The following is a 25,193-nucleotide window of genomic DNA, read 5'->3' on the forward strand; positions in this document are numbered from 1 at the left end:
TTACTATTGTAGAGTTTTTATTGAAGTGGGGATACATATGTTTGATCACAAAAATCATAGAAGAGGTGTCATAGAAAACAAAAGTTTGGAGTTGTGCAATTTGAAAGTTGGGGGGGGGGGGGGGGGTTCACAGCTGCTCTTGTGTCAGATTAAAAAGATGGATTTTAAGGCCGCCACTTGTGATTTAATGGAAAATTAGACTTTGGTTTGGCTTGTGACTCTGTGCACCATTAAGATGAAGTTTTCTGAAATTTTACAGCAATGCATTTTAAAATCTAGCCCTTATAGTATATGAATATTTATGCATGACATTCACAAGAAAGTGTGATGAGTCGCGTTTGTCATAAGTGATAAGTGAGTTGCACCCAAACCAAGCTTTCGATTGCTGTTTTTTCCACCTGATGGATTTGCTGAAATTTATTACATTTAAGTTCACGGCTAACCTCAAGAGCTCTTTCACAGTTTTTCAATAATTATATAATCTTTAGCCATATCTAGACTGGTCAAACTTAAATTGACACAAATGTGAAAAATGTATGCAAATGCAGGTTCCCATCATGCAAAGAAAAAATTTTATGCGTTGCAATTTATTGATTGGACATGAAAAACTATCATCTGGCTGCCTTGATGCAAAAACACCTAAATTAGTAGACAATGACTTGTGATATCTTTTTTAACAATTCTATTGTTAGATGTACACGAGGCAGCTTGTGTGGCTGCCACCTATAACAATATGAAAATTCAAATTAGCCCTTTTTAAATAGGACTGGAGCCTCAAAGATTTAGAATAATGTTGATCTTTGTGGGTCTATGTGACACAATATTTTCTAGAAGGGAAATACAAGTAAGGCATTTTTGAAGTAAGAAAAATAAGGTCTTAAAACATAAAAATGAAGGACTAGATGAACGGATTGGGTGGTGGGGCCGGGGGCGGGGGGGTGTTATCCAGGGACAGCAGCAGGCAGGTGCAGCCACCGTGTGCAGGATAAGCTGGATGGGCAGGGTCAGCGGGCTCCTGGGGCCATGAGGAGATCAACGTGACAGTCTGCACCGCCTCATGACAATCCACACGGACTACACGCAGCAGCCCATGCGCGGGTCCACGTGGATCCTCCCGCCCCTATTTGAGCCGTGCAGTTTCAAGAAAATATTGTTGTTATTGCTGCAATTGTTGCATTGATTGTGCTACAAGGCCTCCTAAACAATTCACCATTCCCCACTTATCTTTCCCAATCATGCATTGAGCAACAGTCCCAGAGAACATCCCCACTGAGAGTCTTTTATTTGCTGTACGTGTTTCTTGGCGGTAGGTAGCCTATTCGCTCACGCAGAAACTCCCGCTGAATACTCCGCCATCGCCGCCCTTCCCTTTTTGCTGCGCAGCCTTGTTTCCATACACTTCAGCATGGTGGTACACGGGATCCGCGGCGCGCCGCCTCCCACTCTGACGTCCGCAGCGCCCGGGCCACTCAGGCGCCTCGCCCGGGAAAGGTGGGCCGTCCTCCCCGCCGAGGATACAGCACCGCTTAACACGTGAGCCTCATGTGACAGAGGTAGGTCAGACCGAGTGGAGAGTCAGAGGGTTTATTTAACTCGTCGCTCCGTACTCCCCCACTTTCCCGACGCGCCACTAGGAGAGGGTGGACTTCCTCCTGCGGCGGGACCACAGCGTGGAATTTATATGGACTTAACCTGAACGCACCTGAGACAGCGCTTACCAATAAGAGCCGCTCTAAAAATGACACATTCTTAAAAAAATTTTCTGAAACATTTTTGATGCGCTTTAGCGTACTTCACTCTGCTCGTAAATAAATGCGCGTTTGCTTGTGGCTGAATTGGTGATATATTTATATACATATATATATATATATTTGGAGCCGAACAAAGAATGGAGCGAGTCCCAAGCGAGCAACCGCCTTCTCTCTCCAAACACCAGCCCGATCTGTCAGACGTGCAGGGGTAAGTTACACTCCTTCCTAAACCGTGACACCTTTACCCTTAAATTGTTCCCAGATTCCTTACGGGTTCGCTCTATTTGTTTCTTTAGGATGGATTTCCAAATGTATGTTTATAAGCCTAGAAGAGGGATAAAAAGGGGAGAAGAGAGCAAGGTTTGTGTTTTTTTTTTTTTCTGTTACATCTATATTCACTTTATTACTTGTTGCAAACTTGTTACGACCCGACCGCAGAGCTTGTTGCACGTAATCTACAAGGAAGGAATTAAGAGTAGCAGCAGTTCCCATAAATGGTTGACCCAATTTCTGCTATGACATAACTCCTGGATTCCTCCCTATGGGTGTAACTCCCTGCTAACACAAAGGATTTACGCAACGCCTTTGTTTCTCATAGGACACCTACAAGCTGCCCCACAGACTCATCGAGAAGAAAAGGCGCGATCGGATAAACGAATGCATCGCTCAGTTGAAAGATTTATTACCCGAACATCTGAAACTCACCGTAAGTTCACACTGAAGTGGCTGGAAGGGAGAATGGAATGCACAAATGTTGAGTAGAATGCACCATCTAGTGGTTGTTCGGCGGTATTACAGTTGTGCGTCAGCAGCGCGCACCAATTTGGCTGCTGCCCGATTATGCTCTGTCCTATCCTAACATGCTGCCAGTGTGCTATTAAACAAAGTTCAGTAAATGACCTGAGAATTTCCTTCGCCTTATGGCTGAATTGCTGTGAAAGTTGGAGAGCACAAGAAGCCTTTATGGGGTTGTGCAGCTTAGCCTCTGTTTTGAATAAGCGGTTAAGATGTGCTGACTTTGCGTGTCTTCCGCAGACTCTGGGCCATCTGGAGAAGGCTGTGGTTTTAGAGCTCACGCTCAAACATGTGAAAGCCCTCACCTCTCTCCTGGAGCAGCAGCAGCAGAAGATCCTTTCTCTGCAGAGTGGCATGCAAATCGGTGAGCGACAGACATTTGCATAAATGTAGAAAATAATGCGTCAAACAAATGTATCAAGGTGGCGTTGTGCAGATGTTACGACAATTTATCATTTTCCAACTGAACGAAAATTACAGTTTCTTGCAGATTTGCTCACATGGGTTTTCTTGAATTACATTTTTTTTTACAGAGCAACCCACTGTTAGCCAGGAGAAGTCAGAGGAGATGTTTCGCTCTGGTTTCCACATGTGTGCCAAGGAGATTCTCCAGTACCTAGCCAATCATGAGGCTGATGGAAACCTGACTCCAACTCATCTCGTCGGCCATCTTCACAAACTGGCTGCTGAAGTGCTGCAGAGCCCGGCTAGACCTCGCACCCCTCACAGCCCCCAACCCGAAGAGGTTCCGGCCTACCACCAGCGCCAGCCTCACAAGGAAATGGCCACCACCTTGCCCCCTAAGCCCTCTGAGGGCTATGGGAGGAACTGCGTTCCAGTTATCCAGCGGGCATACGCGCCAGCGAGTGGCGAGCAGAGTGGAAGTGACACAGACACAGACAGTGGCTATGGGGGGGAGCTGGAGAAGACTGAAGTGGGGGCACTGCAGGGACGCGCTGATTATTATGGTCATGACAGCCAGCAGAAGCGACCGCTGGGAGACAGGCAGAGCTCTGCCATCAAGCAGGAGGACGATGAGCCGCGCCACAAGCGACTCCGTGTGGAGTCTTCTGAGGATGAGGTGCTCTCAAGTGGAGAGTCATCGATTTCGTCATCGTCCAGTGGTTATGGTAGTTACATGAGCACATCCCCCACCCACCCACCTCCCCCTCCTCATCCTCTCTGCATGCCGTTCTACCTCATCCCCCCTTCAGCTGCGGCCTACCTACCAATGCTGGAGAAATGCTGGTATCCTGGAGCAGTGCCTATGCTCTACCCTGGCATGGGAGGCTCCTCACCCACCATGTCTGGCGACAGACCACCACCTCCACTTGTGTTGTCTCCCAGAGGAGGCTCTCCTGCCCCAGCCCTATCTCAGACCCCCATGGACTCCCCTGCTCTCCTTCAGGCACTAAAGCAGGTACCACCCCTCAACCTGGAAACCAAAGAATGAGAAATGAAGGAACAGGCGAAGGGACAATGCCTTTTCTAATGGCCACCGTCAACAAGTGGACGACATGACTGAGCTGTTTGTAATCTATAATCATTCATCTTCTCTTTTCCTCATCCGGACGTCAGATAGTACCCATTCACACTTGGAGGAATGCAAAACTCTGGCTGAATGTTTAAAACTCAGTGGTTTTCCTCATTTACAAATGTACTGTTTGAACCCCAAACTGCCCTGCACATACATACAGATGGGTTGAATGTAAAGAAAGAAGTCTTTAAGATGCTGCTGTGGAAATGTAAAAGCCTACAACAACTATCCATCTCACTATGTAGCTGTTGTGACAAAGAATTGCCATGTTGTACTTTACTTTAAAAACTTTTTGCACCAAAATAGTGGTAATTAATCACCCAAAGTTTGTTGCCTATGTCTTTTGTTCACCATTCTGTTCACTAAAATGCCCTTTCTCGACTTGATATTGATGACTTTAAACACCCAAAAGTTCTGAAGTATGTACAGAATGAGTAAGGAGATGGCCTTAGTGGATGAAGGGATAGGCCATTAGACGGCCAAAACGAGTGACATGTCTTGTTTTTGTGTTGATGAACTGAGAGGGATTTCTGTAATTATTGTTCATAGACTTCTTGTATATTTCTATTTTTGATACCTGTGCTTGCACTCTGCTCTCTCTCTCAGGCAGCTGGAGGGATTGCAGAGTGTGGACAATGTTGCGTACTCAGAAAGTGTACATTCTGTAGCACTGTGCTGGACCTGGTCTGCGTACTCGACGTGTTTTCTGCTCAAGTCAAACCCGGTGTTTGTTCTTGCTGTTGCCTTTTACTTGTGAGAAGCTGATAAACTGCAGATGTTTATTCTCTGTACAATGTATTAAACCTGGAGTCAAAGATACGAGGAAGGGGTGAAGTGAATGTAAGTTTTACCAGAAGACTAGTTTTCTATAGAAAGTGAGGTACTTAAGGTTTTATATTTTGGGACCTAAAGAGAGATGTTTGTTGTACATATTTTGTCTATAAATGTTGATATAAATCATAAGTGTATTAATAAAGTATTTTTCCCATGGATATTTGTTTTTATTGTGTGTATCTTTTAATAATTAAAGATGTGGGTGATGACAATAAAACAATTAGATACTTTCCAACAAGCCACACCTGGAAAAACTTGACTTTTAGCTTCCTCTGCTAACTAAGCCTATGTGCTAATTATTTGGAAAACCAAATTAGTGTTAACGTAAGCCACTTTGCAAAACAAGCAACTTTATATTCGCTCCAATACAATTTAGATTTTGTGCTCAGTTTTAGATCTAATTAAAGATGCTCAAGTTAAATAAAAAATGATTAAACACTATAATTTGTAATAATCACAGGCCCAGATGAATGCATCAAGTTGTTGACTTCGCAGCTATTCCTTGTCCTTGCAAGCATTTGACAACAGTAGAAAGTATCCACTTATAACATCTCATCTCAAGGTGTTTTTCCTACTGTCATTTAGTAGGAACTCTCAAAGTGTCAAGTCATCTGAAGTCAAAGGTCATTCCAGCAACTTGAATATACCTTCGAATTAGTTTTCCTTCGACTGATATTGATCCGTTGATGATCACTGTGACCTTTAACTGCTATAGATTAGTTGTTTTTAATATGGGTGGAATAAAGTACTTAATACAGGTAAGGGGTCATGATCAAGATATCCACCTGTTGTATGACTGAAGTCTTCCCTAATTGTACCCGTTTCTGCCGACCTGTCTACTTAAACACTGAATACCTCCAGCAATGCATAACTTGGACCAGTGCACATTTTTTCCATGTCTCTAGCCCTTATAAAGGTGGCTAAGGTACCTGTTATCATTTACTCTTTGATTTTAAAAATGATCAATCAATTGCAGATCAGTGAGTGATAAAGATGCTGGTGTAACCTCTTAGAACTTTCATATTTTATTTATTGCCTGTAGTAGCTGGTGATTGACCTAAAAGTGTTATTTTTCCTCTATTACCATCTGCTGGGCATTTAAGGGTATCACAACATATACTAGAATAGAATATAATAGAACAGAACAGAATAGAATAGAATATGTTAAAGTCATTCTTATAAAAACATCATCAAGCAGCATCTGATCAGCTGTCAATAAAGTACCATCAACATCCAAAGGACCAGTAAATGGCTCCTGTGAAATATTGCACACTTCCTTCCATTACACTGAGGCAAAAACAGAAAGGGAATCTGCCCAGATCGAAGTGGGAATCCCCAATCTTCCATTTCAAGCTTTATGGAGATGTTGATTTTGTTTTTCAGAGGAGGACTTGGCTCCTGTCCTCACTGCCAAAGGTACCAGATGCGGGTTCATTGACCAAACTTTATTGACCAGAGAACTGGCCTGACCTGAACCAGAAGAGAAACACCTGTAGGTCGCGATTAAAGTAACCTCTCAGAAAAATCAGAAGCTGATCACCTCCATGTCACAAAACACTGATGCAGTAATTCATGCAATAGAAAGCCCACCCAAGTATTGAGCTCAAATGCAAAATAATACATGGATACATTAGGCTGGCATTCCTGTTTTAAATATATTTTTATGTTTTTTTTTAATTATTATTTTTATTTTATTATTTCATCTTTTTTTTCTGTTTCAAAAAACGTGACGTCATCGTCGATATAAGCAAAATACGCTTTCTTTCTTTAACACATAAATGTGTTTTGAACTAAGTTGCATTTCACCACAAGGGGGCGATCGAGGCTTTAGAATGAGTTCTGTGTAGTTTCCTGTTCTGGAACAAAAAACTTGTTTGGCAAGTATTTTTTCTGAATGAACTCGCAGTTTCTATACGTCTATTAGTTAAATATCGCAGAAAAGTATTATTATTGTTGGGGTTTTGTTTTTTTCCTTTTTTTTCTTCTTATAGAAATTTTAAGTCTTGAATTGACTTCTACAATCAAGGTTTTATAAAATATTTTCATAGCATATAAAAATAACTTTGAGCTGTACTGCTAATCCCCTTAATAACTGATGTCATTAAAATGTTTTTCATAGAAACACAGCTTTTTTGATTAGGATTTCTAAAATTAAGTTTATGGGTTAAGATGATATATTGCAGATTTATGAAACATAAGGAATTAGCCTTGCACACATCTTAAAGCTGCGTTACCTTTTCCAAATATACAGCATTTTGTGTAGAGCAGTAAGCCAGAATATTATGACTTTATTTCCCCCGACAGAGCAACAAGCAGTTCAGACAGGCAAAAACCTCTATGGGTGTCCCATGACATTGTGAGGTAGGATTTAACACAGTTTGAGCTGCTAGATATCAATTTCTCTCCACGGAATTTGAAAATATTGAAATACATTTATGTGAGTTATGATTATTTCCGTTCAAGAAGTAAGATAAATCAGATTATCTTTTACCTATGACTCACATCTTGCTGACTGCTTTCCATTTTCTTGTCAGTGTAAATTCTCAGTTACCATAGATCAGTATCTTCTGTAATATTTTATTTACAGTGAAGGCTTTAATAAATATACGGCAACATATCTAGAGTAAAGCTGGTGCATTCTTCAAATGTCTTGTCTTGAACATTTCGGTAACACTTTATTTGAAGGGGGGTGAATGAGACTGACATGACACTGTCATGAACATGACATAACACCTGTCATGAACATGAAGAAGTCTTCATGAATATTTATGACTGTTGTCATAAAGCGTCATTCGGTAAATTATGACACTTTTACTTGCTGATTGCACTTTAAAAATTAGGTAACTTTATGTTATTAAAGGTAAAGTTTAGCTGATAACTCTAAAATGGCATGAGGTTTTGAGTAAAATTATAGCTTTGAGTGCATCATGAACTTTGATCACATTTTTACAGCCATGATTACAAACCAGGGTGGTGAAGCAGCAAAGCAGCCTCAGAACAACCCACTGCCACAAACATGTTTGAAGTTTGGTATGATGCTCTTTTTGTGTGATGTGTAATTCTCCATATCTTATCAGGACACAAACCTTATAAATAATTTCACATTTTTTATCTTGTCCTCAGAATCTTTTCCCAAAAGTCTTTGGGATCATCAAGACTTTTTTGGCTGTATGCGCGTTTGTACTCTTTTTGATCTGAAGTGGTTTTGACTTTGGGACCTTATCATAGATGACATTTTATCCCAGATTCCTGAAATTATGAACACAGTGCTTAACTGTGATGAGCCATCAATGTAGTTCTGGAATAGGCAACTCTTAGGAAGGCTTTATGGTGTTCAATGTTTTCTCCTTATCTGGATAACTCTCACTGCAGTTCACTTGGTCAAAGCCTCCTAGCTTTGTGACAACTGATTTCAGATTCGTGGACATAAATGCCTTTGTTTCTACGTTGTTAGGTTTAAGAGGCAATTTAATTTCTGCACAAGTTAAAGTTAAGTTTGAATAGTTGTTTCCCCCACCCTCAATAAATAAAACCATCATTTGAAAGCAGTTGGAATTTGCTGAAGTTATCTTTATCTGTATTAAATTGTAGTAATCTTGAACATTTGAAAACAAAATATATATAAAAGGAAACCTTAAAAGGAGAAAATAGTATCACCTTTGTGCACGGTCTATTCATTAAAACGTTTTTTTGTTTGTCTTTTTTTGGTACAGTTTGATTTTAGTTTCAATGTGTGTTTCTTTTGATGATTATGCGGATGGAACAGTCTTTTGCTGAACGCAAAGCGTTTCGTTTTCTTCCGGCGGCCCCTGAAACTTACGCACAGTGGTAACTGCATCCAGCAGCGGAAACGCTGAAGCTTTTAAAGCGAACACCGTGTACGATGAAGCTGCTGTATGGACTCATTGGCTTTACTGGTTAGCAGCAGTGTCTCAGCGCTCTGATTGGCTCAGGGCGCAGTGATGCTGTCTGCATCCTGCTCTGTCAGGCAGGACAGGAGGGGAGGGGAGCTGGAGGCGCGGCTCGGAGATCATCACTTAACAGAGAGAGACAAAATAATCATTTCCCTCGTCATGTGAAAGAGATGTCATTTGTCAGCATGTGTGGGGTGACAAAAGCTGCGGCCGCATCCAGTTGCCCGTGACCGCTCCTTCTGCTCGTCCTGTAAGACGGCGGCGGACGGCAGTCTGACTCAGTGAAAGTCTCACCTTTCCACTCGGTGAACGCCGGCAGCGTGAAGTCGGGAGCCATGAGCGTGTCCGAGAACGACCCGCAGAGTTTACTGTGCTACCAGGTAAAGTGGATTTTTGCTTCATAAAGTGCAGCGCAGCGAGCAGGTGCACCGTCCAACAGCTGGAACTGATCTGAGCGGAAACAAACTCAGAAATGGAGAGTTCTCACATTTTCTTAACTATTCCCCCCCCACCACTGTGCGTTAACTTAGAGAACGCTCCCGCACGTCACCGAGGACCGTGATGTGCTGAACCGTGTCGCGCTCGTGACAGAACGGGGATTGTTGATGTTGTCTTTTTGCGAGGTGCCAGCACGTGCATCGGTTCTGAGATCGCGTCACGTTGCATTGCACAGGCGGACCTCAGCTGCTGAGACCACGGCTCAGGCATACATTAACGCGTGTCCTCTGGATGGAGACGTCATGGCCACATTACTGGGAGAGCGCAGAGAGTTATTGATTAGGGACAGAAGGGTGTCCGCTGAGCACGCTCTCTGTGCATTAATAAAAGTCAACTGCTCGTCCCCTGGGGGTCACGTGCTGTGAGGAAGGAGAATAGGATTTGGGCCTTTTATTTATTTCTTTTGGAGATGTGTTTATTTAGTAATTACCCCCCAAATGACCTTGACGCCATTCCTTCACCGTGTTTCATACGGAGCTCTCTCTACTTTCAGTGAGAGCATGACAGACAGTGTGACTTAAACTGGGGAAGCGGGGACATCCAGTACCCTGTTATAGGTCCCCCTTCCACTTTTCTCTGCTGCATAATAGTTTAATGGACTTGTTGCAGGCTGTACCTCAACAGTCATGTCATCACGGTGTGTTAGACTAACATCCTGTCCGTGTGCAGGAAACAGGCGGAGAAGAACCAGAACTGAGCTGGAGAGTCTCAGATATCAATGGAGCGCTTTCAGACCAGGGGGAGAAATGGCCTCTGAGCGTCACCCTTGAAGAAAATTATGCAACCTTATTGTTATGTGTGTAAGGCTGCCTATCTGAAACACCTGGACTGTTGTGCAGTCTGCTTTTCCTGCAACTCTTTTTCACCTGGAACATGCTGTAATGCCCACTTACTACGGCCACAGCCAATGAGATACCCAGGTGACAAACTGGTCTTCCCATGGGACTTCTATCTGCATATTATTATTTGAACAAATGCCAACAATTACGTGCATTATTATTATTTGCATATTATTATTCTCAATTTCCCTCAGACATGTAGAAATTGTAGCCAGAGGACACCAAAACATTAAAAGTTCAAACTGTGCACCAAAATGAAAAGAATGGCAATCTCAGTTACTTTAAATGTGGCACAGTTGTTGGTGGTGAATGTTTTTAAAAAGTGTTGACATACTGGAATCTTTCTGTGTAACTATTGCTGCAGTTTTCAAAGAAAGAGCATTATGCAGAGATATTGAAGCAACATTTGAAGAAGCTGAGTCTTCTATCTGGACCATGACTTGACAAACGCTACAAACCACCAAATTAGTTGAAAATTTGCCTCAGCACAAGGAAATAATTGTCTTTGGTCACAAAACTAGAATTTTGTGGGCTGAGCTGAAAAGGTGCGTGCGAGGAAAGCTGCTTACAAACCCGACTGTTGCAGCGGTTCTGTGAGAAGGAATGAGTCAAATTTTCAGCACACTGTCCGTGCGAAGCCTGTGGGAACATATCCGAATCCTCTGACCAGAGTAATAGAGTTCAAACGCAATTCTACAAAAAAACAAATGGAAGTGTATAAACCTCTGAATTAGATGCAGATGAATTAGATTAGATTGTTCTCATAGCTCTAGCATTTTGACATAATTCATTTTGTTGATCCTAATTGACTTAAACCAAGAAAAGCTGAATGATTTAATATCAGAGAGACAAAAAGATTGACTTTTTAATGGACTTGTGTAAATATCTCGTGCACCGTTAACATACCGTGTGTGTTTGCTGTTACATTTCTCTGTTTTACTGCATTTACAGTTCTACTGCATTTACAGTTATTTGGCATGTGTCCCGCACTTTGGTTTTAATCAGTTTATTGGCACAGTTTCCATTTAGCTGGAGCGCTCCATAAGCAAGTCTGACTGAATGTGAACTCTGGACAGTACAGCTGTACACATTGGTATGCAAGTAGCACTCAGTATATCCCTCCATATATTAAATGAATGTAGTTATGTGGCATACCTGAAGGCAAAAATAAGGCTGTACAAGATTGAAAATTTACAACTTTATATTGTTTTAAATTTGATGATTGCTACTTGTTACATTTATGTAAACAATTAACTTACCGTAAAAGGTTGAAAATAAAACATTTGGTTGCTTAACGAAAGAGGAAAATGATCTAATATTACATATGTGAGTTTACAGCTACTTTATAAAACTTCACTAACTTCATTCATTCAAAAGAGGCTAAACTAAATGCTTCTTGTAATTCCTGAAAAAGTTTTCTTGAAAATAGAAGGTTTCCCCCCAAAGCTTTAAGAAGACAAAATAAAGACGCTACACTTTTTCTACTCTACAACCACAGATCAAAGGGAGGTTTTATATCGAGGGGAAAATGTCAAAACGGGCTCGACTTTGTGGATCATCACTATGGATTAAAATGTGGTCTTAATATGAGGGGATTATTCTTCAATTTAGAAACAAAGTCAAACAGAATTCATGTTCAACACGTGAAGCAAATACAAAGCAGAAATCCTGCAGGACATTTACACAAAATTAGGTGTAAAGTGTAAAGTGTAGCAAAGCTGCGTTGCAAACTTACAAGGCGATTATAGGTCTGGGTCTAACTCAGTTGGGAATATTTTATTCTCAAGTTTTTTGGTTCCTTCTGTCCAGAGCAGAGCCCAGCTCAGTAGGATCATTTATCAGATGGGAGACATCAGGAGGGACAGATCAACCAAACAATGTTAGACTTTTGGTACAATTATAGTGCTATATCAAAAATATTGTGCATAAAAAATTTTTGTTTTAAATTCTGAATTTTAGAAACAATTTGTTGCTCTATATCTCATCACTGGAGTTTGGTTTTAGAAAGGATAATTTCTTACTCATTCAGAGAAACTTTGACATGTTTTGAAGGATGTCAAGAAGATCATACGTCTCTTAGATTTAAGACATGTCACTTATATGAAATAATGTTTTTTTCTATTTGTGAAATTAGTCCAGTTTGGCAAATTAGAAGCGACACTGACTTTTATCTGCAAATTATCCTGTAGATTAAAAAAAAAGAAATCTAATTTGACACATTAATTATTGGTGCACATCAGCACCAATAATGTTGCCTGGCATCATGTTAGGCCAGTTACACCTGTTATTATCCATGATAATAATATGATCTGGAGCAGATAGAGCATTACATGACCGAGGCATCAGCCTGATGTTAACAGATAGCATGTGGTTCTTGAGCTGGAACGTCGTGTTTTCCCTCCATTAAAAAAAAAAAAAAGTCACATTTCAACCAAAGAATGTTCTGTTTTGGTTGTATCACAAACTGTTTAATAAAGCAGCATCCTGCCTTGTCCATGTGATCCCTTGCAAACTTATAATACTTCAGAAATCTGTCTGGGGAGCATGATAAAAAACAAAAAAATTCCCTGGCTTTGTCATGCGCACCATTGTTTCCGCTTTCCACTGGTGAACTTGCAAATATTAACATTAGGCAATGTGACGCAGTTATGTAAAAGTTACACCGAGTTCTTTCAGGCTTCACACAATAAAAGCCTTGATCTTGAAGTGATCTTTGTTAAAGCAGCTCACAAGCTGAGGGTAACAATGACCCTGAATTTCCTCCATTTGTACAGAATCACTTTATAAATAAGAAAGATGGTTTTGTAACTATTTCTGTCTTGATAAGCATCAGTGACTCTTTTCTGAAGTTCAGTTTTCCTTTTTTTCTTGTTTTCCTGACTTTCTCGGTGCTGTGATGATCAAACAGTCTGTGTAAAAATCTGCTCAGCATTTGTTAAAAAAAAAAACAAAAAAAAAACTTGGTAACACTATTTGAAGGGATGTGCATAAGACTGACATGACGCTGTTAAAAACATGACATAACATCTGCCACGAACATTAAGGAGTCTTTATGAATGTTTATAACAGTTGTCATGAAGTGTCATTCGATAAATAATGACACTTTTAATGCAAAGTTGCTCTAAAAGTTGCTTTGAAAGTCCATTAAAAGTGCCAACTTTGAAAGATTTTGTAAATTATGATAATTTAATGCAAAGTTGGCATTTTAAATGGACTTTTAATGCAACTTTTAGAGCAACTTTGCATTAAAAGTGTCATTATTTATCGAATGACACTTCATGACAACTGTCATAAACATTCATAAAGACTTCTTTATGTTCATGACGGGTGTTATGTCATGTTTATGACAGTGACATGTCAGTCTTATGCACACCCCTTCAAATAAAGTGTTACCAAGACCTTTTAAGCAGCACCACTGACCACCTTTGACACAGCTTTTGTTGTTTTTAATTTTCATAATTTGATTAACAACTCAGCAGTTCTAATTGTGAAGAGTGTTGCTGTTTTCCCCACCCATAAATCCTGCTAATATTTGTAGAAAGAAAACAATTGGAGGCAGACTTGTATGTGTGGAGCAGAATGAGGTGACTCATGCTACCCGTGGGCTGAAGCAGTCAAAACAGCCGCCCCTCTCCTTCCATCTTCTCCAGCCTCCTTCTCTCCTGTCTTCACTTATACCATTACCTCTTATTTTCATCCATTCATGTTCAGCCCTCCTAGGAGTGAAGATATGTCTCTTGTGTCTCTTATAGCAGTGAGCTGGAAACACTGCAGCGATGCGAGCGGGGGCAGCAGCTGCCCGAGGACATGTTACGAAGTGCCAGTCTTGGATCTCAGACGCCAAACTCTGTTCAGGAAGTGACAGGCCCAGTTGTTAGAGTCAGGATCTGTGTTCCTGCTGTCAGCTTAGGAAGTTTCAAGGATGGAGCAAGTAGCTGGTTTGGCTTCGAGAAGGAAAATAAGGAGGCGTTTGGTGGAGATTAGCTGATGAAACTTGGGTACTGTAGATGTGACACAATATGAAGTGGTGGTTGCATTTTTGCCTTAAAAAATGATCTCTGCCCCCATTTACAGATGATGTGGTAAAATCTTCAAACGACGATAGCAGAACCTTGTATTTAAGAGCACCATGCACTGCTTCAATATGTGACGTCATGAACAAAATGTGAAGAAATCAAACTCTGCATGAGGAAGAGAACTGTAGTCCTTCACAGGTCTGATTCATCCTTGAGTAACATTTCTAGACACCCAAATGTGACGCATTGATCTGCTCAATCAATAATGATCAAGAGTAAACTATACAGAAGTCTCCAGGTACAATGCAGTTCATTAAAGAGACAGGCACTGTGTCCAAGAGATGAATGTGTTTTTGGTGAAAGATGAGTGTATCAACCCCAGAATAAAATAAAAAGTTGTTTTGAAGATACCGGCAGAAACGGGCTACAGAGGGTCATTATCTACAGTAAAACAAGTCCTGTGCCAATATTGGCTGAAAGAATCCATTACCCAAAAAGAAAAAAAGACAAATCCACGTCCGAAAATGCTCTCAGGGACAAAAGACATTAATGCCTTGCGCTCTAATGAAACTAAGATTATAGTCTTCGGTCGTTGCATAAAATATTGAAGCAGCATTGCTACGGCTCAGCCAGAAAATGTAAACATTTATACATATCACAATTTTGGAAAAAACTAAAAAAAAATAAAATAAAGCAGCTATCAGAACCATTAGGTCACCAAGTTTCAGATCTAAAATTTACCAAAAATGTTTTACAGTAACATCTAAATAATCCTGCAAAATACCACTGTATCAAACTATTATCCCTGTGAGTTAACTATGTGTGCAAATCCTGTTGTGCAGCTATTTGAAATCAGATCTTCTGGACGCCTCCACCCAGTGGGTTTGGGTTAGCTACGCATCAAGTAGATCACCGCGCTGTAATTCTCGTGCTTTTCCAGAATGAAGCAGCCTCTTCTTAGGGAACCAAAGTTTATTAGAAACTGGATTCCCTTTCAAGGAATATTACACTGATTTTTTTTTTTTTTTTGGCAAATTATGAGCATTTGAATATTTTAACGGCTTGATCAAAGGAAAATTACTGTTTTGAAGATACGCTCATCTGATTTATTGTGAAAGTTTTTGGTAACACTTTATTTGAAGGGGGGTGAATAAGACTGTCATGACACTTTCATAAACATGACATAACACCTGTCATGAACATTAATAGGCCTTCCTGAATATTTATGACTGTTGTCATAAAGCGTCATTCGGTAAATCATGACACTTTTAATACAAAGTTGACATTATTCAAAATGTCTTTATGACAACTTGACATTAACCAAGAAATTATTACTGTTTAAACTTTACCTTTAATAACATAAAGTTACTTTTAAAGTTAATTTTTAAAGTGCAATCAGTAATACTTTTATAACAAATTGATATCAGTAATGATTTCTTGGTTAATGATAAATATTAATTTCAGTGCTTTTTACCTGCTGTTTGACATTGGAAATAGATATAGCAGAAATAATTATTCAGTGTTGTGTGGAGCCTGGTTCCTCTCATGGTGCATATAGAGCGTGAGGACATTTTGATAGAACACATCGATTGCCCCACTTAGTCGGGACACAGGGATGCAAATTCTTGTTGCTCAACCAGTTTGAATGTGTTTTACTTTAACGCAGCCGGACTCTCCGTTTGCATTGTCGGCAATGTTGTTTTTAAACAAATATAAAATTCCAGGAAGTGAGGCTGTAGGAAGGAAATTGACGAGAAAACATTTTTACAATAAAACATAAACTCACAAGGGAGAATTTTTTGTGAATTATGTAACAAATGCTCCTCTTTTTCTTACTGTGTATCAGTTCTTTAGTTCTTCTGTCAAAACCCCTGCGTGAATGTTATGCATGCTTTCTCTGCATGAATGGGAGATTTTTCGGCATCAAAAATAGGACACTTGTGTAACTTTACTTTTCATTACCATTCTGGGAATCCAGCATATTTTTAGTGCATTGGTGCTTTACTGGAAAACACTGTGCATCTTTGAATCTCTTGGTGATTGATGGCATTGCTCTATTTTTGGCTCTCACATGCTGAGACTTGAGATGAGACAGTCTAAAGTCATCCTAGGAGTCAGTGTTGTGGGCCCAAAGATGCATCATACAAAAAGAAAGATGGTTAGGATATGGCTAACAGAAAAGTTAGCTGTATCCTTCTCACATTTAATTATGTCGCAACCACAAACTACCATGTTTCTATTGAAACTGTATGATGTAGACAAACAGAAAGCAGTGCATAACTCTGGAGTTGAAGGAAAACATAGTTTTATTCTGTTGTTTTAATCAGAAAGCTAAAAGTCACAAGTTGTTGTTTGTTTTTTTGCACACCACACATTTCAGATATTCCTACAGCAACATGGAAATCATGTAGCGTTTAAATTTGTTAAAACGATGTACTACTTTTTGTTGGGCTGTTGCATAAAGATACCAATCAAATACATTAAAGCTTCAGTTTCTGACAACCATTTTTGCCAGGCATAGTAAATTAGACCACAAACAACCCAAATGTGAATATGCGATTAAAAACAGTAAAATTTAAAGCTCATGTATGTTTGTATAAATACTGAAATGCTTATGATATACCCTCCAAATTACAGCTTATGTTAAAAATGTGAATGAAAGCTTCCAATGGAAAAGCACCAATCGCCTTTAAGTATTTTTTGAAACTTATTTCTTTCATGACTTCCTTACAATTGTTCAAATGCTTGAGTTGAGCAACCTTTGATTTAGCTAAATTCAGACCAATGAAAGTTATATAATCTTCAAATAATAACCAAGTATTAAAATCAGCATGTAATGTTCTGGTAAAAAAATAGACGGAGCAGGATCCCTTTGTTGAGAATATAGTTAAGTTTAAACTCTTTGAATCCACATCACAGTTTGTCTTCAGTTCCTCCCTGTATCACATGATTTTCTCTGGAAACAAGGATTCCCCTGTGTGCATGTGCCCCTGTTGGCTCCAGCATGCCCATAAAGGGCAGAACCTCAAGGGCATGCAGCCATTTTGGGTCCAGCTCTGTGTGAGTTCTGTGGCACGGAGGCGCTAATCTGCATGAGTCATAAACCACATCCAGAAGTTGCTGCTGCTGCTGCTGATACCCAGCTAAGGACAAGAGGGAAGACAAAAGGGACGGTTGCCAGGTGATAGAATCTGGTGGCGACACGCGGATTATTTTCCCTGTGAGCGTTCATGCTTTGAGGGTCGCAGATGTGTTCAGCAGCAGAGACAAACACAATCTCAGAAGTGCATCATGAGCTTCTAAATTAACTAAAATACTTAATGTGACACAAGGGGAAGTGAGACACGAATGACAGGGAACCATTAACCTGCTAAAAATACACTCAGTGGCATGAACGGGTTAAGAAGGTGTCGTTACTGAACTGTGACCCGTGTAACAGCGGCCGTCTTAACAAACATGTAAAGAAAAGTGCAACATCCAGCAGCGCTCCTATTTATCATTTAAAAATTCTACACTTATTTACTTTAAAGTGACCAAAGTCCTCTCCTTTACTAACTATTTTTAGTTTGTCAGTACAAAACCAGCTTGACAATGACGGATGAATGGATATATGGACCACATAATTAGATAATAGCATAAGGAATTACATTTATTGTGATGGTCTTGTTTTCTTTTCCATTACCTAATGGTTACAGAGTGTTAACCTTCGTCCTCCTCCATTTATTTCTTCCCTTTATTTAGACCAAATTGATCCAGATTGATCAGATGTGATACTCTGCCACCCATTCTGGGACAGAAAGCTTTTAGAGTTGCTTTTTTATCTGCTCCCTCCTGCAGAGCATCAGTGTAACTTGGTAAAGCTCTAATTCTGATGCCTCAAGCTTGATTTGAAAAACAATACGCAGGAGCCCGGGCTCACCAGCACAGCTGCAGACACTGATAAACACAGTTGTGTTTCTGAAGGAGAATCTGAACTACAATTTCAGAGTACAGGGAGATTTGACTAGTTGGTAAAACTGCTTGAAATCAGAATGTGATGCTTTTACTGATCTAGAATTAAAGATAACTTGCTGTTTATGTAAAATAATTATTGCAAGACATTACTTGTCTTGTCACAATTCAGTTATCAAAGATTTCTTACACCGTGACACTTGAGTGACAGATGTGTTCCTTTCTAAATTAATTATGGTGAGTTCAGTAAGATTGAGCGATGAAGAACGTGACCTCAAGGTAAAATGGTGGTTAAAGGCATAACTCATCTAAAAGCAACATAAAACACCATGAGGCAGACTTACCATCAGATGGCTTATGAATCAATGCAGTGAGCTTATAAATACATTTTCGACTCTCCGGCTACGCTTTGCAGATGGTTCACTCAACCCGAGATGCTGAATGCTTAATAGTGAAAATGAAGCTACGATTTACATGCAGCCATTTTGCATGTAAATGCATGTGAATGCAAAATTTACATGCAAGAAGCCCTAACCCTAAGACAAATTAAAACTTTTAAACCCTAAAGTTTTAATTTGTCTTAAAACTTTACAACTTACCCATTTGAGATTACTCCCAGATAATGTAAATTTAATTCCCAGGTGGTCAGCTTGTCATAATGTCACTATGGTGACATTATGACTAAAGTAAATGACCTGATTCAGCAGAAAAGTATGAATAAACGTGCACTTTTCAATAAACGAACATGGCAAGATGGATAACCGTTGGGCGGCTGCTCAATGTTGAAAATCATGTTTAACTTTTAAAACAAAGGTGGGTTTCATCATTTGGTTACTGCTGAGCTCTCTAGGGGACGTGGGGAAAAAACGTTCTTTTGCGTTCCCTCACAATATGCTTCCTGCAATATTTTCTGATCTATTTTGTATAGAGTCACAAATGTTGATTTAAAATGTCAACTATATATACACATTTAAATAACCTCAGTGAAATCGTGTTCATTATTAACTCTTTGGTGCAAAAAATTGATTGAAAATTGATTTATTCACTGCATGTTTATGTCTGTTTGTGTAAGTTTGAGCTGGAACTGCACATGAAAATGGCAAAAGTTTTGCAAGGGAAAAAAATCCTGCATGTCCCCTAGAGGACTCCGGAGGTTACTGACCCTGGATTATGAAAGCTTATTAAAAGAACCGATCAATTAGGAGGTTCGAAGCAAACTTATTTTTATTTTTATTATTCACAAATGAATAAGACATTGAAGAATGACAAATCTTCCCAGAAGTGATGGCCTACCAAATTACTCCAGGACTCAAATTTGCATAAAAACGTCTCTGCAGTACAGTGTTGAGGTTACAGATCGAGGAAAATATTCTGTGTCCTGGCAACACAAACTTCAGGAAGATGCATCCTGGTTCATCATACATAAACCTAAAAGCATTTCAAAATAAGAGCATCACCTAGACAGTCAAACATGGTGATGGTCTACTTTTCTGCTTCAAAACCTGGACGACCTACCATAAATGATGGAACCATGACTTCTGCTTTCTTGCAGGAAACACTGAAGGAGAAAGTTGACCATGCTCAAACACCCGCCAATGGAGCCGAAATAAAGACATTTTCCTGATTAGACTGGACCAAAATTCCTCAGCCATGATGCAAATGACTCATTGGCAGTTATTGCAAACACTGTTTAACCTCAATGAATCACTAATCCTGCCTTGTAGTCCAGGCCTAAGGCACCATGAGCCAAAAACTATAGGAGGAATATCCAAGAATAACTAAAAACAGACAAAACCTAAATTCAAAACATGACAAAAAAACTCAGATCCTGACAAAGATGTGAAAACTAAAATAACTAAGATTTTAGTGTACTTCTTTCAAAAAGACTTAAAATTATTAAGTAAGAATGTTTGTGTTTATGTGGTGTCCTGAGCATTAACTGCTGCCTGTTATTCTGACGCATGAATATCACGTGGAAGTAGTTTGTTCAAATTTATTACATTGTGCAGAGTTGGAAATGCACTCTTTTCCTGCTGTCACACTTTCCTCGTCTGCATAAAACCACAAATCAGATTCAGACATCGGTCAAAGTATGCCTTTCTAATTAAGAAGCTTTATTCTTTTAAACGACAGAACTCTCTTGGGATAATGAAGTGCTCAGTCATGGAAAGAAAATGAAATCCCAATGCACTTATATGGTGCTTTGTGAATGAGAAAGAAAGCACAAAACCGGCTCCAGATGGAACAAGCCTGCAAATTAGGTGGAGCTAGATTTGAAAATTTTACAAACATTGTGTGCTCATGATAGAGGGCGATGTCCAAAAGCAAAAACAAAAATTGCTATATTTAGAGACAGTACCCAGCACTTATCCAAAATCTTAAAACAAAGTTTTGACCCTAAAAGTCAGTTTGTTCCTTCTGGGAATTTATATTCCAGACAAATAATTTATCACTGCATATCCTGTCCATGTTTTCATGTCGATTACATATTTTTTAAAAGGACAAAACTTTATATTGGTCTAATCACTCAAACACTTTACACCACAGCTAAACTCACACAATCACAAACACAGATTCATTTACTCATCCATCAATCACTAGGCGACTTAAAGTTTAGTGCCTTGTCCACGGTCATTTAGCATAGCACAGCTATGGAAAAAATGCATGTACACCTATGATATACATTTTCTTTTTTGATGACAGCGCATGTATAGAGGAAAGGAAAAACAAAATATATATTTATGCTTTTGTTTTTTATTATGTCAGTTTTGGTCCTCCATATAAGCAGTCTCAAAATGAAAAAAGCATTGCTAACTTTTCACTTGAACTTGACCATTTCTACACGCAGAACAAATATCTGAAACTGTGTCTAATAGCTGCAGCACATGGTGGCGTCTTTGCAGGATTCATATGTGGATCTGAAGGAGTTTGTATCTTTACCAGTGTAGCAATTATTGTGCAGAATGACGTAGATAACTGACTGCCCCTTGGCTATAAAACTGCATGTTACAACAAAGGAGAAGAGCCAGAAAAAGAAGTATGTAAACAACCACAGTTTATTTAAGTGCATGTGTATGAATGTTGCATTTCTTGATTTGTAAAGTAAAACCTTATAAAAGGAGCATGAGTATTCAGATAAGTTGACATATAAAGATGAGACACTGTGAGAGTGGTTTGCTTCCTAAGGAGACATCAGATCAAATGTCATCATAAATGTGATGTCAAAGGTGAGAATTCAGGGCCTGATGTGTGAAGAATGGAGAAAGCAAAGACCACAGGAATCTGTTTTAAGAGATAAACCTCAAACCAGCTGCAAAGCGCCACTCTGGAGATTTAAGAATGTGAAGCTGCAGTGCAAGATCAGTGAACTGAGCAGCTTTTAAGCATTAATTGAATTATCGGCTGCAGTTAAAGACGTTGCTTGTATTTACATTTTTTAGCATGCAGGTATACTTTCTCCTGTTTTTCTTAGTACATATTAACTCTACTAGTAACAACTCTAACCATTTTTAAAACATTTGGCTTAAATATTCACTCTTTTGAACATTATACACGAAGGCAGTGCAGAGTCACCACAGTCACACAGCAACTCCACAGGCACTATGATGTTTTAATATCATCCTGTTATGATTATCATAAGACCTGTGATGTTAAGACGGGACTCCAGCAGACCGAGCAGAGCAGACTGCAGCATTTCTGAGAAATCCTTGTCACCAGATAGTTAAACCATCTGCAGTAACATCCTGCAGCAGTTCGCCAACAGCAGTCCAGCTGATTGATGTGGCGCTCTGGTAATTTGATTTGTTTCACCCTGGATAGCAGAGTCCTGTCCATTTTCCAAATGACTCGTCCTGTCGTTACAAATGACATGTATTTGTCTGTAGTTTGTTGCTAATTACCGCAAGAACTTTAATACGTGTCCACAAGACACACGGAGCGTAGACTGTCTGGAAACGATTCTTCTATTTCAAAGGCTTGTGTAAAAAAAAAATGGTGTCAGGAAACTTCTGGACAGCGACGTCCACAATCACAAACACACGACTGATAAGTAGGCAAGTGATGCATTGTATCACAAAGTGCGGTCAACATTTGTATTCAGTCCCCTTTACTCTGAATAAAATTCTGTGGAAACCAATCGACTTCAGAGATGATCTAATTAGTAAATAAAGTTTGAGTCTCAGAATAAATGAAGCTGTTCTGCAAATGCCTCAGAGGTTTGTTAGGGAACCTTAGTAAAGACCAAAAAACACAGCAGACAGGTCAGGGATAAAGTTATGGAGAAGATTAAAGCAGAGTTAGGTAATGAAACATCATCCCGTCACGCCTTCAACATTTCACAAATGCTCCGGTCTACCCATCTTTTGAAACAGAGCTGTACAAAGTTATTTTTGTTTTTAACAAGAGGGGACAACATCTGGAAAAAGGCAAAATGAAATTTTCAGCGTTTTGGTCTGCATGCCAAACATGTGAAATGGAAAACTAACACATTGTTTCTCTTCAAAGAGACGAAGAAGCTGCTTGACGCTGCTTGATGTATGGAGCTAAATCCTTGAGAAAAAAAAAAATCACGTTAGAGCCTGTAAAGATTTTATACTAAAGTGGACATTCGCCTTCCAGCAGAACAACAAACCTAAGCAGGCTGCAAGGGAACAGTTCGGATCAAAGCATCGAGTTTCGACCTTTCAGGGCATCTTTGAAAAGCTTTATAACTCTTTCGAAGTTATAACAATGTCCACTTGATGTTATTCTGCAGAAAAGCATTGTGTTGTCTGCTCCAGAAAGAACAAATATGAACTTTGACTTCATGCTGTATGCTTTCTGTTCTGTTTGTGTCTGTCAGAGACCCGATGAGGAAGTGGTGGTGGACCAGGGAGGAACCAGCTCAGTGAAGAACATTCACTATGAGAAAGAGGAGCTGGAAGGTGAGAACTATTTATATTTGGAAAACTGCATTGATCTTAAATGTCTGGTGGTTGTCTCTTCCTGGGGGCATGCATTGGTTTTTCTTTGTGGTCTATCTGGCAGATTATTCTACAAATAAAGATGCCATACAAAAGCATTTTCATGTCTGGTAAAACAAATTCATTTGTTCAGAGAAGAAGAAGAAATGCTTTTAGCCTGTATGTGCTTTTTAATAAGAAAGCTAATATTTCAGTGTTGAAACGGAGAATGAGGCCTTGTGTCTGTTTTTATGCTTACAAATCAGTGAAATTTGACTATTTTCAGATGATTAAATTGACATAATTCACAACTTTAATGTTATGTTTTTGTGCATGACTAATCTCCAATGTGTTTTTTGAATTTGGATGAGGGCAATTGGTACATAAATCAGATCTTAAAGTGTATAAAAGATTGCATTATGTAAATAAGTATTTGTATTACTAAATTATCACAGTCTTTCATAATTGTAAATGATTAAACTGACAAAACAAAACTTACAATGAAAAAATTAAGTATTAATTTTCCTGATATTTCTGTTTTTAGAAATGTTCCTTAATGCTGTAATGAAACTAAGTGTGACATTCAGCTTGTTGTTGCATCCAAAATGAAATCCACTGATAAAAATGCCAGTGGATTGCTGAGATTAATGCAGGAATGAAAACGGCCGGATGGAAACATAAATATGGGAGATACTGTGTTTACATTGTTCTTCTAATCTGTTCCCTCTTTATTCAGTCCTTTCCTGGTCTGCTGTGGTTTTTGTTTTGTTTTGATTTTTTTAAGCACCCATTTAAAGAAATCAACTATGAAGAGTGAGGTTAAGCTAAAAATTGTTAATGTAAAACTAACAGCAGAGATATATAATATGTAATTTGAGCTGTGTTAGGGGATTAACTTCATCTCAAGACTCTTCCTTTGATACCAGTTGTGGAATATTGTCAGATATTATCAGCTACGCCATCTACTAATGCCAGTAACGGGAAAAAAAAAAAGGAATATAAAAACTAAAGCGGTATTCATCATTTTCTAATTCTGTTTGAGGCTAAACCGTGGCATCAATCTCAAACTTTTTGCAGCCTATCTCTCTCTCTTTTTTTTTTTTAAGAGGTGTCCTGTATTTAACTTGTTTGTTCGATGGCCCAAAAGCTGACCGGCCTTCCTGTCTGCATTGAAGAAGCTTCATGTGGCTTTCTGTTAGCATTAGCTTCTTTCTGTCATTTACCCATAAAGGTCAGATGTATGGAGAGCTTCACACAACTGTCAACAACTTCTCCCACCTATAAACCTGAACCAGAGTTAACTTTTAGCCCGTAGGCTGGCTCTCTCGCCCAGCCTGTCAATTTACAGAATGCCGCGTTTTTGATTCCTAACGGTGTCAGGTAAAACAATCTCTTAGTAAACGTTAATAAAATCTTCACCTCTCCCTTTAGGACACAGGACTCTGTTTGTGGGGGTTCGGATGCCGAGGCAGAGCCATCGGCACCACAAACCCCACGGATCCCGCCACCGCAAGAAAGATAAAAGGGCAGGAAGCATCACGACACAACAGAGCGAGGACAGTGAGGCAGCTGGCAGCAGTCATGGTAACACACACATCGCCACACACACTCCGTCAATATAAAGATCTTCCTTTTTACTGTTTTGTATGACTCGTTACAGTCACACGTATGCATGTACGCACAGGCTCCTCCCACTAAGATCAATCCTGCTGATTTTCATCACATGGTTGTACGACCACTGCACTTCAGGCAACAATTGACAGGCCACTAATGACCCAATTAGGAACAGGATTGGATTTCTGTGTAGAGCTTTTTGTGAAAGTGAATGTGCTGCCATCTAAAGGCATGACATATGTAAGAGACTGTGTTGTCTCTGAGAACAAAGCTTCACCTCTGTGTTCCTCCTCCCTCCCTCGCTCGCTCATATTCTTTCACTCCGTCAGATACGCCGTCCCAGCGGGTCCAGTTCATCCTGGGCACAGAGGAGGATGCGGAGCACGTGTCCCATGAGCTGTTCACCGAGCTGGATGAGATCTGTGTGAAGGATGGCAAAGATGCCGAGTGGAAGGAAACGGCCAGGTCAGGAAGCCTCCGCTGGGAGAAGCTGAAAACACAGCC

At 39.6% G+C, this 25,193-nt stretch overlaps 2 protein-coding genes across 3 annotated transcripts in view; both read left to right on the forward strand.

Moving 5' to 3' along the window:
* The first annotated feature begins 1,550 nt into the window (after positions 1-1,550).
* On the forward strand, positions 1,551-5,075 carry LOC103465356 (class E basic helix-loop-helix protein 40). Its single transcript, XM_008410101.2, has 5 exons — positions 1,551-1,959; positions 2,048-2,111; positions 2,350-2,457; positions 2,787-2,910; positions 3,080-5,075. The coding sequence occupies exons 1-5, from the start codon at positions 1,889-1,891 to the stop codon at positions 3,997-3,999; spliced, it is 1,287 nt and encodes a 428-aa protein (XP_008408323.1). The 5' UTR covers positions 1,551-1,888; the 3' UTR covers positions 4,000-5,075.
* Positions 5,076-8,908: 3,833 nt separating this feature from the next.
* slc4a8 (solute carrier family 4 member 8) overlaps positions 8,909-25,193 on the forward strand; it is a 31,439-nt gene continuing 15,154 nt past the window's right edge. For both annotated transcript variants that reach the window (XM_008410102.2, XM_008410103.2), the window contains exons 1-4: positions 8,909-9,211; positions 22,976-23,057; positions 24,507-24,659; positions 25,019-25,154. In XM_008410102.2, the coding sequence (XP_008408324.1) occupies positions 9,167-9,211; positions 22,976-23,057; positions 24,507-24,659; positions 25,019-25,154 (416 nt within the window). In that variant the 5' untranslated portion in view covers positions 8,909-9,166. The remainder of the gene's footprint in view (positions 9,212-22,975; positions 23,058-24,506; positions 24,660-25,018; positions 25,155-25,193) is intronic.

The sequence above is a fragment of the Poecilia reticulata genome, linkage group LG5 (assembly GCF_000633615.1).
Source record: "Poecilia reticulata strain Guanapo linkage group LG5, Guppy_female_1.0+MT, whole genome shotgun sequence".
In the NCBI taxonomy this organism is placed as follows: domain Eukaryota; kingdom Metazoa; phylum Chordata; class Actinopteri; order Cyprinodontiformes; family Poeciliidae; genus Poecilia; species Poecilia reticulata.

Bases quoted from the DNA above. Each gene is read 5' to 3' on its own strand.
- LOC103465356 (XM_008410101.2), top strand. From the start codon at position 1,889: ATGGAGCGAGTCCCAAGCGAGCAACCGCCTTCTCTCTCCAAACACCAG. The intron at 2,112-2,349 runs GTTTGTGTTTTT...TGTTTCTCATAG, and splicing joins AAAGGGGAGAAGAGAGCAAG to GACACCTACAAGCTGCCCCA. The intron at 2,911-3,079 runs GTGAGCGACAGA...TTTTTTTTACAG, and splicing joins GCAGAGTGGCATGCAAATCG to AGCAACCCACTGTTAGCCAG.